Genomic DNA, 14,832 nt, shown 5'->3' on the forward strand with positions numbered 1-14,832 from the left:
CGTTGGGATGGACAGCTGGGGATAAGCAGACATTTCTGTGTCATCTGAAGATGAAGTGGCTGGATACTCTAATGGCTAGCTGCACCTTCTGAGAGACCTGCAAATTTGCTGAGGTTGACTGAGCAAGCACACTGCTGAGGTGATTATTGGAGCTGCGTGTGGGAACCTGGTGGTTCCAGAAGTCACCGATACAGTAAATGGAAGGCTTTGGCACAGAAGGCACCTGAAAGGCTGATTTCCCCTGCTAAGATGCTCGAAGGGAGCCTTGCGGTGATGAGCTGATCAGTTCTTCCAGGATCAGAAATGCGTTTTCATCTCTTTTCCAGGACTTTGCAGACCCTGCTCCAGCTCATGTGGCAGTCGCTTCTGGCAGCTCAAAACCCTGGCGCAGAGAAAGGCAGGACAAACCTGCTCAGGCATTTTAACCTACTGCTGTTTTTGCAACTGATGCTACTGCATAAATCTCATGGAAGATTTATGGGTTCATCTGGATGTGGAGGAGCCAGAGGAGCGTGAACATGCAACCATCCCCAGCCAGACGACGGTGGAAGCATTGTATGTGTACGGCAGTGAGCCCAGATAAATCACCAGCCGGGCTCTGCAAACGAACCATCTGGTCCACGCAGTTTCCTCTTGGCGTGCCCATCCCCTCCTGCCAGCAGGCCATCTGAGAGGACACGGGGGGATGCAGCCTTGTACCTCAAGTCAGGCTGCATCCAGGAACCATACAGCCGCTCCCTTGCCAAGGTCAGCCAGCCTGAGTACACGGTCCTGCATGCCACAGCCCTTCTCCAGAGAAACACACGTTCCCTTGCTGGTGTCAGCAGCGCACCTGGAGGTTTTCCAGCAAAACATGTTGGGCAGGATGTACACAAGCAATTACCCACACCCCAGGTTCCTATAGCATTTCCCCCTCGCTGAGTATTGCTGACTTACAGCCACTGCTCCTATAGAGGCTGCACAATGCACTGCCTTCACGTACACACCTCCAAAGGTCACTGCACTCTTCCACAATGCAGAACTTGTTTCAGGGTGCATTTTAGTGACAGCACCACAGCTCACCTCTCTGAGCCCTGATGCCTGCACAGCTATAAATGCCACTCTGGGATGTCCCAGTAAAGCCTGGTTCGTGTCCTGCCATCATGCTGGGGTTGTGACCTGAGGCTGTGTCAGCCCTGCCTTTCCCTGCAGAAGGGGAGAGCTCAGCCTCTCCGTGGCAGCAGGGCATTCCGGTGCAGGGAATGACAGCAGATGAATATGCTGATTGAGACTGAGTAGTCTTACATTTTTTATTTTTTTGGCAAATCACGCAAATTCACCTCAAAAAGCTGCCACTGTAATTGCAGTGACAGGCCTCTCCTCAATGACAGACTTTCATTTACAAAGGGAAATCAATCCTCTGTAAAACTAATATTTATATTAACTAGATCACTGCGTCTGCTGGAAATTTCCCTCAATTTTGATTATGTGCTAATTAGCCTGCCAAGTCCTTGCCATTTCAGTATCTAAATCAGTCCATGAAAAGGCATAAAACGCTGCACCTGCCTGGTGCCAGGCTCTCAACCTGCCCGTGGAGCCCGGCTAATGGACGGGCCATTACATCCCCTCTCTTAATTAAGCCTCTTGTCCTTCTCAGCGCCGCGTGGCCGCAGTCCCTCAGCCTCCCCCTGGGCACACAGGGAGGGCACGGTACCCCTGACAAGCCAGGTGCCAATTAGCACCTGACATTTAGCTAAGCAGGCCGCTACCCGTGCGGCACCCAGCTCCAGCCCAGCAGGCAACGTGCACTGCCACATGAAAGGTGCACACAGGCCTTCCTGCGCCCAGCTGTGTGCATGCACAATGACAGGCATCAACCCACCGAGCAGTACATTTGTTGCGCATGCTGCTCGCATGCGTCTCTGCTTGCCTGCTCACACACGCTTACCCAAATGAGGCTCTGTGACTCACGGGCTGCTAAGGCATGGAGTGATGTATGCACTGAGATTTGAGAGACAGCTTCTGGCTTTCCTGTCTGGTTTTATAGTCAGCGTGTGTCATTGGCTTTTGGGTCCAAAAAGCGATTAGGGACTCAACAAGGCAAGCTAAGAACAAAAGGGTGAGCCTAAGAGAAATGGTTTTTTCACCCCTGCCTCATTCTCCTGGCAAGCATGAGTTTTGCTGGCAGTGCAGGGACAAGAGCACCAAAGCCGGTTACGGCCCAGCCCAATGCATAGCCCCAGCCCAGCGCAGCCCAGCCCAGCCAGCCAGCCTCTGTGCTGTGGGGTCAGGAGCCCAGCCCCACTATGCTGCAGGGACATAAGGTGTGCTGTCCTTATTGTGCAAACGTGGGAAGGAGAACCGTACTTGGCTCTGTGAGATGCAGTCTGCACCCCACACTACAAAGCCCCTCCTGCTTCAAAGGGGACAGGATATGTCCCCAAGGCATGAGCCCTGAGAGTGAGCCCTATGAGAGTGCAGACCCAGCCCAGCCCAGCTCCATTAACACCACGGAAACCTTTCTGCTGGGTTGGACAGAGCAGGATCAAGACCTTCAGGCAGAAATTCTCATGGATTGCAGGAAAACTATAAAGTTTTTCCTCCCAAAAATCCCATGGGAAAAACAAAGAAATGGTAAGGGGTCACCACCAGCATAAAAACAACTCAGGATTTGTTTTCCTTATAAAATAAGCTCTTATGAAACTTCAGAGCACTAAAAACATTCCTCTGCTGGAAACACTTTGAAGCAAAGAAAACCTTTCCCCGCAGCGCCTGCAGCCCAAGGAGCAGCATTCTTCACCTCAGGGCCAGCAGGGCTGCAACAGCAGCAGCAGCTCCTGGTGTGTTTTGCAGCCTGGTACAGGACCCAGCTGGCCAGGAGAGCTACAAGGCTCCAACTGCTCTTCCTGCATGCACATCTCTCTGAACACTGCCGGGCTTACAGCTTGGCCACAGGCTTGGACCAAACAGAAAGCAGGGTGTGCAAGAGATGCAGATCTGTGGTGCCTTGCTGGGACCACAAGGTATTTGCTAAAGCCCTCCAAGAACAGAGGAGGGAAAAAGTGAGCAAAGCACACCTAATCCAGCTTCTCATAATGGCTTATTCATGTGGCACCACGGAGAGCAATGCAACCACACCTGCCAGCTGAGGATGTGACCCAGGTCCTGTACAACCTTCTGGTGAAATTCAAAGAGCTGCCCAACTCACCAACCAGATTTATTTTCAGATCTTTAAGACCTCTATCTTGACACCAATGGCACACTGCCATCGCGTGTAGCAGGAGGAGGGATGAAACCTCATTGAAACCTGAACATGATGCTGCCTGAAGCTTGCTAGGTGCAGCAAAGGGGAAATGTTTTACAGATGGGAAGCATCTGAAAATCCACGGAGGGAAAAATCCTGGCAGCTTCTCAGGGAAGCAATGTAAAAGGGAGCAACAGCATTTTCCAGGCTCGCAAAGGGCAGGGCAGCAGCTGGACCCATGCTAGGTTTCTGCTGAGCGGGGCACTTTGGGTGCACGCTCACCACCAGGGTCTCCAGCCGTGTAATGGGAGCCTGCAGGAGAGGACGTGGAGCTAATCCATGGTGCGAAGGGCCCAAGGAACACAGCACTAAAAAAAGAAACGCGGTGCTGCCTGAAAGAGTATCTTGGAAATAAAAATAGTGGAACGAGAGCAGGGGGTGTCTTCTCAGTCTCAAGAAGAAGTTCTCTGTGCCAAAGACAAGGAGGAATTGCATGCAGTGCACAAAATGAAATCAGGAGATATCTGAGGAATTCAGGCCTGTCTCTCAGCAGATTTTTCTAATCAAGCGCCTCACAGAGAGGATATTTCAGCATGGTCATTTCCTTCCCGCCCCTCTCACATAGGCTGAGTCGGGGCTCTTCTTTTTATTATTACTTTTTCCCATTTAATTTTAATTTTTGTTTTGCCACTTTCAGCAGAAATAGAAAGATATCCCACATGGCTCTTAAAGGCACAGCATATTTCCTTGCTACTGTGGAATGATCGCAGGCTCTGGCTAGGGTCGCACCTTTAAATGAGAGTAAATGGTGCTCCAGTGGCTTTGAGTACCCATTAGCTTCTGCCCTCCCCTAAACCAAGCACAGCTGCTCTGCTTCACCCAACTGCTCACCCCGGGGTGGGGAACTCACAAGAAAAGACCACCCCGAACAAGGGCTTTTCATTCTTTGCTCCCTGGAGTCTGTGGATGAATTTTGTAAGTAGAAACAAAGTGCTGGAGGGAGCGTGAGGGAAAGCCAGGGGAAGAATGGGGGAGTGCAAACCAAACAATGCTTCAATTCTGTCCCCGCCGAGGGGCAAGCGCTGCCTCTTTTTCATGTTTCTTGGTTTTTTTGTTAAAAGCTATGCAGGGAGGAAAAAAGCAAATAGTCGTTTCCCTTTGTGTCTTGTCCTCTTAATTTTGTAGAGAAGGACCAAAGCCCTTCCGCAGTCCTGCGCTGTGTGGGCAAGGCAAGCACATGGCTGTACCCCTCGCCAAACCAGCCAGGAGGCCGTGTGGCCAGTGTCGTGACCACAGCTGCTGAAGACGTGTCCCCAGAGCAGGGGACACCCATGCTGCCTCAGAGCATGGCTCCGAGTCACTGTAAGCAGCTGCAAGCCTCCGGCAGCTGAGATGACTGGGGCTCGGAAATTGCCACGCTCATAGCTTGTCTGCTGTGCTCCTCTACGGCCATGGGAACATCACTTCAGGCCTCTGGAGCTGCTGCCTCCTCCCCTCCCTCTGCTCATACTTCCTGACAGCGTCTGAGTGCCTGCATGTGCCCACGGGGACATCCCACTGCAGGTCGCAGCGCTGTGAGGGATTGCTCTCTGTGCTGGCACCAAACCAGAGCGCTGAACTCAGCAGGAGAAAGGTCTCCTGGCCGAAGGGATTGGGGTCCTGCAATTCATAACTTGTTAAGGGGGAAGGAAGGGTAGAAGAAGGGTAAAATCCAGAACCGCGTGCTAAGATGTCTGATGCAGCACCAGCATACACTCACAATCTTCTAAGAAACTGTGGCCAACTAATTGTAGGGAGACTCGGGGGAGAGGAAATGAAATGAAAAATTGAGTCTGAGTTATAAAAATAAGTAATTTTTATCCTACTTGCAGGAGGCTTATATTAATTAAACATTATTACAACGTATGAGATGGGGAGGGTTATTAAGTCTGGGGCTGGCTGTAAGTGTTCTCTCCAGTTGCCTGAGGCTCCACTGATCTCCAGATATTAATCTTCTAAAGCACTCAAATGCTGAAGAGATAAACACTTGAAATATGAAAATGTTTTTCTCCATGGCAGACACTGTGACCCTATGTCACACCAAAGAATTTGTCAGATGTCCATACAGGCTGTGCTTACGGCGTTACTGCGTCTCTTAGAAAAATGCTGGGCACCTCAGGATCCAAAGAGAAAAATGATGTGCGCGTTTGTGTGGGGGTGATTTGTGTGTGGAGATGTAGCAGATTCTCCTCTTCCCATATGTTTCTGGAATACATATTTTCCTCTTTAGCACTGCCTACCAGGTGTTGGCTGCACGGCTTTCCAACTGGCTGGCAGTGCTGCCAATCTGGCCAGCACCTCTGCCAGGTGGCTAACAAGTTCGCCCGAACGTTTGCATCTCCAGACTCAACCTCACCGGGGTGACTAGGAGAGCTGGGAGAGCTCTCTGGGCATGTGGTGTGCTGACACTGGAGTCACCGGGCACAGGGCAGAGCTGAAGCCAGGAACATCAGCCAGCTCTCCCTGATGGAGCCTTGGGTTTCGTAAGCAATGAATGAACGTGAAGAGGTGTCACAGTGCCACAGGCTACTGTCACATGGAAACCAGCAAATGTCCTTCATGCAACTCGTGCCACAAAGTCGAGAATGGTAAGGAAACGGCACTAGTCCCAGAGCAGCTTCAAAGACGTGAAGCTACAGAACACGATGCGTCAACCACACTGCCAGAGGCAGGCCCCTTTCCAACCCATGCCAGCCCATCTCAGTGAGGTCCTCCATAAATTAGGCTCAGCCACACACATGCAAATCTTCTGCTTTCAAAGAAGAGAAAAAGAGCAAAAGTCGAACAGCAAGTAGCTGGCATATTTCTGCATTCTTAGGGCTTACATCATCCTTCACTGAGAGGAGGCTGAAATTCAGCCTATGCATGCCCAGAGTGCAGAATAGCTGAAAACTGTAGGCAAACCGAGCAACATATGGGAGGAAGAAAACACACCTCTAACAAAAGAGGAAGCGCATTCTGGAGAAAAAAACATTGGGTATTGTAGAGGACATTTGGATCAGGATGTGGAACAAAGCATGGACCAGCCTACACAGTCACTGGGGATTCAAAGCCCAGTCTCTGCTTCAAGTCTATCTCAAGAGGATAGTTAGTACAACTCAGTGCCAGCAGTCACAGTCCTATAAATAAGTCATGAACCCATAAAACAAAGCATCTGAAAGCTTCCACAAAAGAAAACATTCAGCTTTGCACAGCCTTTGCAACTCCTGATAGCTGTGCATAATCAGTCATCCTGTTCACAAGGAAAAAGGCCCATCAGCTCCCTCTTCTCTACTTCACTGTGACATTAATCATCTTACCAGGCACAGTCTCGGAACTCGGTTCAGAGTTGCCCATCCAGGTGCTTGCAGGCTGAAAAGACCACGTGTAGCCCGTTGCCAAGTCGTGTGACCAACCACACAGGTCTTCAGGGGGATCAAAGTGGCAGTTGAAGTTTGCAGGAAGATGGAAATCTTAGAAAGCAAAACAGAAAGAAAACAAACTTGGATTAAAAACAAAACAATCCACTAAAATGGTTAACAAGCCATAAATACTGAAGAAAGCATGAAATCTCACTCAGGCTGATGCTTTTAACCTATCTCACATTTCGACAGCTCCAGGGATCAGTCTTAAGTTCTGCATCATCAAAATGCCCACACCACGTCCCGCAGCTAATCCACCAAACTAAGCAAATATAAAAGCAAGCTCCAAATGCTTCTAGACTCCAATCAGCACCTTCTCTTCATCCCCTAGAGTGGTCAAATATTAAATGCCTTCTTAAATGTCAGGGAGGAGTACTTCCTGAGTGTCCCTGTGCTCCTCAGTTCCTGCTCTGACTCCAAAAGGAGAATCTCAAGTGCTCCAAAATCCCAGCTCCTGAGTGACAGATCTAGCCACTTGCACCAGACGGGAGCTGTCTGTCAACGTGGCGAGCTGTCATTCATCGCTTCCTACCTTCTCATGGAAACGTTACCAGGGGAAATGTGGGGCCACTATGAGCTCAAGCTCTTGGATTCTGAGTGAAAGGAAACAGCCTCTATTTCTAGCTCTGCTATGGACTCGCCACATGGTCTTTGGGTGCGCCCTTTAAGTTTTTAGCTGTGAAACAGGAGCAGAGTTAATTCCTCTGTGTCAAGAGCTTTAAAAGCTCTGGAGAGCCTCCCTGCAGAGACAGGTCTGTGGGCAGGAGGGCCAAGGGCTGCATGTAGCAGTGAAGCAGCTGCTGGCTCCCTCGGTGGGGGAAAGCAGCTACAAGGCATGGAGGCTGCAGAGATGGCCTGAGATCAGCCCAAGCACTCAGCGGACACGCACATCAGAGACCAATTATAGGCTGGGTTTTTCCTGAGCAAAGAGGAAGTTCTAAATCACAGTGCCAGCAAAGCGAGCGATATCCAGAAGGAGTTGAGTGACTCAAGCAATAGGCATCAGGGAACTTTGCTGTGAGGGACACAGAGCTTTCTTACACATTCCCACTTAGAAATAAAACAATGCAGATCATGGATCCTTTTATTCCAACCTAATCTCATATCCTGGAGAACAACAATGTTTCTGTTTGGCTGTCATAAATCTGATTGTCGAGAGAAACACACTCATTGTTTATGAAGTATGAGAATGAAAATTGTTGCTAAATCTGAGTGAAGCTGACACGGAGGCTGGTTCCATGCTCCACAGCATATTCCACTCCCTCTTGCACTGGACTTCACCCAGGAACCATCTTGTTGCATAGACTGTTACTGGCCTAAATTTCTCTCGGCAGCTTCCCAAGTGCCTCATTGGTAGCAGGGTTGCACAGGCTCATCATGGAGGCAAAGAAATTAGAATCAGGCCCTTTGAGCTGCTTTTGTAACTTGCATTTCCAGAACTGAACTACAGCAGAATCCCAGTGGGGGGGATGAAAAAGACAATTAATCTTCTTTTTTTAATTTATATATTTAAAAACCCATTAATTTTTTTCTTTGGGACTAGAAGATGCAATAACAGAAGTCCTAGGAATGATCTCAAAGGACAGCATTTTCTCATGAGATTTCTCATTGCAGTCTTTGCGTAAATGCCCAAGTCTCACTACTGAGGCCCAGGCCCTGCTGCTGTGCTCAGAGGTGTGCCTCTGCTGTACACTGTGCCGTGCATCCACCCCCACAAAGCTCTGCCATGCCTTTCCTCTTAATCTGATCATTTCCAGATTTAGATGCTCACCCTGCCCTTGCAAGGAGCAGAAAGGTAAGATATCTGTTTTACAGGTAAGGCTGAGGCAGAGAGGACTAGTCTTCCTGTTGCATCAGCTCTTTACAAGCAGAGTACATTGTCTAAAATGTTCAGCCTCTTCTACAATCAGATGAGGCAGGCAAGCACCACAGATACCAAACCATCCCCCATATATCTGACAGCCATCTAAAAAAGGGGGGAGGCAAAATCCTGCTTGCAGCTTGTATTTCACCCTCTCCTGCCTGCACAAGGAGCCCAGTCTGTCCTCCTAATTTTTAAGCATTTGATATTAAACAAGATGATCCTCACAAGACAGGTTGTCTTCAGGACACCTGCCTTCTCTGCATGTTGTGATTTACTCCCACGTTTGTGATCTCTGCAAAAGGAGCCCTTCATGACAGGCAGTCTGAATCTTTCCCTGAATCACCTTCTGAATTTATGACATGCAACCAGAAGGATCTGGTACAAAACAGGGCCCTCAGTGAGCTGCTTCAGGTCATGTAAGGAAACTGGGAGAGCAGCTCTGAAAGTCTTATACCCTAGGGACTAAATTAGTTGCTATCTGTCTTGCTCTTGCATCCTTCCTTGATATAACTTATCAGATTTTGGGTAGGTTTTTTTTTTAATCTCAATCTATTAGCTAATAACATTACTGTAAGCTTTCCAGGAATTGGACCCACGTACAGGAGCAAATAGGAAGATAAGAGTGCTTTCTTAGCTCTGAACCCATCTTTTACTGAGATAAAGATGTACTTTTCTGATACATACCTTCCTCTTCTCCACAGCTATCACCACACTCAGTTGCCTCTTCATCAGTTGGGTATGGGGTGGTGGTTTCTTCGCTCTTCAAAGTGGGCACCAGTGTCTCTGCAGTGGGCTTCACATCTGCAAAACAGGGAGCAGAGATTCTGTTTGCAATAGATGATACAAAAAAGGCCAGGTAATGGGAAACAAAGCAAGAAGTCTTTTACTCATGTTCTTGTAATGGCAGAAAGAGACAGGACAAGAGTACCACAAAACTTCCGTATGCTACAAAATGTCAGCGTGGTTTGAACGTGGTGTGAACTGGCTGTTTCCATAGGGGGGGTTCCTTTGATTTAGAGTCCCTGTTGGACAATGCTCCCCTCCAGACATACGTGCTACTTTCTTTCTTCATTTTTTAATCTACACGGGTGTTGGCAGTCCTCTTGGCTGTTGTTACTGGATAACAGAGATCACAAGCAGAACATCTCTTCCTTTCATAAAGGCATATGACACACAAAAAACACACGCAACATTCCCACCAGTTGTGCCAATATATAAAACAAGTCACTCAAGCCCACAAATGATGTAACCACAAACGGACCCAGAGAATCCCCTGGTGTGCTCTGGCTCACTGCAGAAAGCATCTGGTTTCACACTCCAGGCTCCTGACTACGCTTTTAAAGTGTCTCTGTCCAATCTCCCTCTCTCCAACATGGCCCGTGTGAAACAACCTCAAAGCAGGTGTCAGGGGAAATTTAAGCAAGAAAGAGAAGGATATTAAGATCAACAGTAAACGACATTAGATTCCAGCAGGCTCTCCTTTTACGGGTGCGCTAACTGGAGTACAGCAGCCTTTATTCTTTCCTCTTTCAAAAAGAGGCTGCTTTGCTCACTTGTGTGTGATTGTGTTGCTTTGTCGGCACCCTTCAGGATATCATTTAATAAAGCCAGAAGCAGGAGGAAATGGCTAAATACATTGAATATTTTCCATAGGCTCCTTTCTGCCCTTTTATTTTCCTGTTATTAAACATGTTGCACAGAGACTCGGGTTTTTTTTCCCTTTTTTTTTCCAGTGGTTGTCTTTTGTTCAAAGTAAAATACCAAATAACCTCAAAGTCTTTTAATTTGTAAGTTCAAATTTGTTACAACCCCATAAAACTCCAAACACAACCAAGAAGCAAATTGCAAGCAGCCAGACACAGAAAAAATGTCATAAAAAAGAAGGGGGGCGAGGGGGAGAAAGCAGCAGGTGAAGGCAACGTATCAAAAGCTGCATGTTATTTAGAGCCGGTACATTTTTTAGGTTGTTGTTCTTGTATATTGAGATTTATAACTGAAATGTGACAATGTGGAAGGACCTTGAAAGCCAAGTCCCATACGGGATACAGATGCTGAGAGGATGTAAATCAGCAGTGTTGCATTGCCCCAGACAAGCCGCAGAAATATATCTTGAAAAATCAGTTACCATGGCAGAGCCGCAACAAGATGGTTACATGAGATAATGAAAATAGCAGGGAGGACAACGCGATGTGTGAAATGGAAAGTGAAAAACAGTGGTCTCTTGCTTGCTTTCTCTCTCCCTGGCCCAGCAAGTGTCTGTGCAACTGGTGGTAACGGATGATCAAAATGCAAAGTCACCGAGCAATTGAAACCAGATGTTTGGAACTTCAAAGGAGAGAAAACCAGCTGCAAGTGAACATTCATCAATCTCCACTCTTCAGAGGAAAAAAATTGGCAGGTCTTTGAAAGAAGCCAATTGCTGAGTGCTTGCTTCACTGTGTTTGAGCTACTAGCCAACTAGTTTACAGGTCTGGTTGCTGCCAAGTTACCTGGTTGATTCTGTAATTAAGATGCTCGTTGCTGATAAGAAATGAAAACAGCTGGGCAGGGCACACATTGGCTTTAGCCCTCACTTGAAAATATTCTTAATCAGCTTGCTTTAATCCATCTCTTAATCTTGTTTCCAAGCAAGTGCAATTGCCTGAGTCTTCACAGCCAGTTCTGTAACACGCCTGAATCCTCCCAGCAAAGGAGGGCTGTGTTGCCTGCATCAGGGACCGTATTTAGCACGCAGATAAAGCCATGGGCTATCTTTGCTCCCCAGGTTTCACTGGTGATCTAAACGCTCTTTGTAACATGGTGAATCCACAAGATTACAAGCTCGGCTCTGATTACAAAGCAGAATGCTTGAAGATCAATAAAGCTAAAAATATTTATGACTTGGCAGTTGAGTTTTAAACATTACAACGTGCAAATGATTAGGCAGCCACACTGGGAAATGACCATAAAGCACCCTGCCTGGAGAAAACATCGGCTGTTGCTGCTGATACTGAAATTGAACACGGACACAGTCATAAAAGAAAATTTGGACTAAAAATAGGACTAGAAATGGAGGAAGTTGCATTTCTTTGGCTTTTTAATCTGACGGAATGCTCTGGAGGGGCTGATACGGACATGGTCAGAGGAGGGCATGGCATCAGGGTACTGAGGTGTGATGCACGTGCCAGCAGTGGGCCAGAGATCTGGAAGCCAGAATATGCCTGGGAGCTGCGGGAAGCAGTGGTGTGGGGGCTGCCCAACCGCTTCTGTGCAGAGCCTCAGCTCCCACTGCTTGCACAGAAGCCTCCGTGCCTGTCATCCCAAAGATGTCATAAGGTTTAAATTAAGGTTTAATATTGAAGTTTAGATTGTCTACAATGTATTTGCAGTCCAGGGAAAGATTTGCCGTTGATTTCAAAGGTGACAAATTATCATTATTAATCGTGTGTATATGTGTTCTGTACTTGTTGCTAACATTTGTAATGCATCACACAGAACTTCACAGGAGGAAAGGTTAGTAACCACTACACAAAAGGCTGGAAAAAAAGCTCTGTGTCTTTTAAGCTTCTAAGAATGGGAATTCTTGTAAGAAAATGCTTTGTACAGATGTGTTTATAAAATGGAAATCATACCTCTTTATCGCTGACATCTGGACACCAGATTTAGATTTAAGCGGATTATTAAAATAATTAAAAAAAGAAAAAGAAAAGACCACTAGCCCCTGGCACTGAAAAGCGTCAGACACAATGAACTGCTGGGTGCATTTTTGGCTTTCGGGGATGAAACTATGGAGCAATCAATCATGACTGAGCCTTAGAGGGGTCAGAGGCACAGCCTCTATTGATCCCAGTGAGTGTGTTAGACAGTTTTCACTTCTGCATTAAAAATAATGGCATCTGCAAGATGTTTCACTTGTGAAAAACAGGTGGGCAAAAGTGAACAAACTTCCCTCTTCTTAGGAATGTCGTAAAGCTAAATCCTCAGCCTTCTCTGCAGTAGGATTTCCACATGGGGTTTGATGAGAGTGATAGCTGTTTTCATAGTAAAGCCTTATTGGGGCAGCTCAAGATAGCTGCAGCAGTCCCAGCACCCCACTTTTGTGCCTCTGCTCCTCTTCCTACTTTTTTGTCTTATTCATTTGAGTTGAAAAGTGCACATATTGTCTAACTAACACTGGGAGTGCAAAAGCCTGCACAACATCCAGATAAAAGATTCAAAAGGAGTAGAAGAGAGCTAGGGGTAAATCCCACATGTGGCTCCTTGGGAAAGCTTGAATTGGCATTCAGACATTGCCCTACATCCCACTTCAAGGCCAGCCCCAGACTTGACTTGTTTTTAAGATGGAGAAAAAAAGATGGGGTCATGCACTCATGGCTCCCTGCCCCGCATGACCCTGAGGTGGTACAGCGGAAGAGAAATAACCTTACTCTTGTCTTGCTGGCTTAGCCCCTCTCACAATCAGTGGGTGAAAGCACAAGTGTCCTACCTGTCCAGTCACATCCCAGCACTTCCAGACGCATTCCTATTCCAGCTGGGGACCACCTCTCTGGGTGCACTCGGACATACTGGGCAGGAATGGGGTCAAATCTTCGGATTTCAGGGATATCATAATGGATGTTGCCTTCAAAGAGCTGCAGAGAGAGAGAGGAAAAGTTCGTGACACATACATCCCACCTGCTCTCCACCAGCCTAGATATTTGGGTCTGGCAGGACACAGCCATGATTTGAAACAGTTTAGGTGTCCAACTACAAGGCAGTGAATATAGCTGAGCAGCAACTGGGCTGTTCCTCCTCAATTTCAAGAGGACCAAATAGGCTGTTTCCAAGAAACTTGCACGATCTCCCTTGGCCTCTGCTTCATATCCAAGGACTAGATTCTGATCCAAGCCTCACCAGAAAAGCGTGTGGAACATCCACTAACTTCATGTATAAATAAAATCAGATTTGTCCTTTGGCAAGTAAGAAAGCTACTGCATGTTCTAGGATAGTGCAAACACTCAGTTTTCTGTACAGTTGTAAGTACTGCTGTTTTTCAGCATGAGTGCATGAGCTGAAGTCTGTGGAGAATAAACACGGGCTATAGATAGCATCAGGCCTTCTAAAACTCATTTTTATAATCAGAAAAAATTAAAACATACCTGAACTTTCAGGAGCAGATGAGTTTGCATGAAAACAAAATTCTTGGCAGTAGCAGAGAATTCATTTATTCCTCAAGCCCTCTGCCACCCCCACAGTACTAAGCAGAGAGATTATGGCTAGCTCCAGCAACATAGGAAAAACACAGGAGATTTCAGGCTTATGCTGGTGTGGTATAAAGAACTTAATATAGTAGATTTCCCAAAGAGAATTTTTGATTCGTTCTCCAGTTCCAGAGCTGCAAGCCTGAACAATAACACCTTTCCCCTTAAAATATGCAAATAGTTTGTGTCAAACAAAATTTGACATATTATCTTGTGGGCTCTGACCTACAGAAGTTGGAAAGAGCAGAAAATATTGTCCACTTCCCATGCCTGATCTGCAGCGAGAAGTGAAGCTACTATCTCTGGGTAGAACCTACATTCTCTAGTACAGCTTAAAAGCAGAACCAGGGGATGCAATCTCAGGTTTCATAGTGACAACTCAAACTCCCAAAATCACTGTACACAAACAAAAGCTAATTTTCAAAGACATCATCAGACAGACTGAAGATAGCCAGAAGCATATCACTTTTTTGCAGCTGTTCCAAGCAGTGCTTACCTTGGCCTGCATCGTTTTGGGGTCCTGGATGAATTCCCAGTCCTTTCCATTCATGCTGTAGGCTACCTTAAACTTCTTCACAAAGGAGCGGGACTCGGTGGTGGTCACGCTGTCCCCTCCGCGAGCTCCCTGGATAATGACACCTTTGACGTTCTTTGGGACGCCCAGGTCCACCTGCAGCCACTCCTCCCCAGGCTGGGCTTGGGGGATGCGTGGAAACCAGCCTGAACGGCTGCTCACCAATCGGGCCATGCTGGGGGACCAGTCGTAGCCTCTGATAGAAGAGGCCGAGATCTGCGAGTCAGGGATGAGGCCAGAAAGCATTCCCAGCAAGTTGGAGCAGGGTGAATCTGCAGGGAAGGAGAGGGTGTGAGCAGCCAGGAAGGAGGAAGAGGGCACTCATGGTTTCCTCTGCAAGTTTAAGCTCTGGGCACTGAAGCAGCACCAAGTGCTTTCTCTTGCTTCCAGGGGCTGGGCCCTGGTTTCTCTAAGCAGAGCTGAAGGGATGGGTGTCTCTGTGCCACTGCAGTGCCACCACTGCTGCCCCAAGCAGCTGTCACAGCCTGGGACAGAGTGCTGGAGGAACAGAG

General features: G+C 47.4%; 1 protein-coding gene across 6 annotated transcripts in view; it reads right to left on the reverse strand.

Annotated features, from left to right (window-relative positions):
* Positions 1–14,832, reverse strand: part of NRP2 (neuropilin 2) — an 80,878-nt gene that overhangs the window by 22,967 nt on the left and 43,079 nt on the right. For all 6 annotated transcript variants that reach the window (XM_085228546.1, XM_085228545.1, XM_085228541.1 and 3 more), the window contains exons 9-12: positions 14,243–14,592; positions 12,993–13,137; positions 9,212–9,328; positions 6,562–6,714 (exon numbers count right to left, since the gene is read on the reverse strand). In XM_085228546.1, the coding sequence (XP_085084672.1) occupies positions 6,562–6,714; positions 9,212–9,328; positions 12,993–13,137; positions 14,243–14,592 (765 nt within the window). The remainder of the gene's footprint in view (positions 1–6,561; positions 6,715–9,211; positions 9,329–12,992; positions 13,138–14,242; positions 14,593–14,832) is intronic.

Source organism: Meleagris gallopavo, chromosome 7, assembly GCF_905368555.1.
Source record: "Meleagris gallopavo chromosome 7, MGAL_WU_HG_1.1, whole genome shotgun sequence".
NCBI lineage: Eukaryota > Metazoa > Chordata > Aves > Galliformes > Phasianidae > Meleagris > Meleagris gallopavo.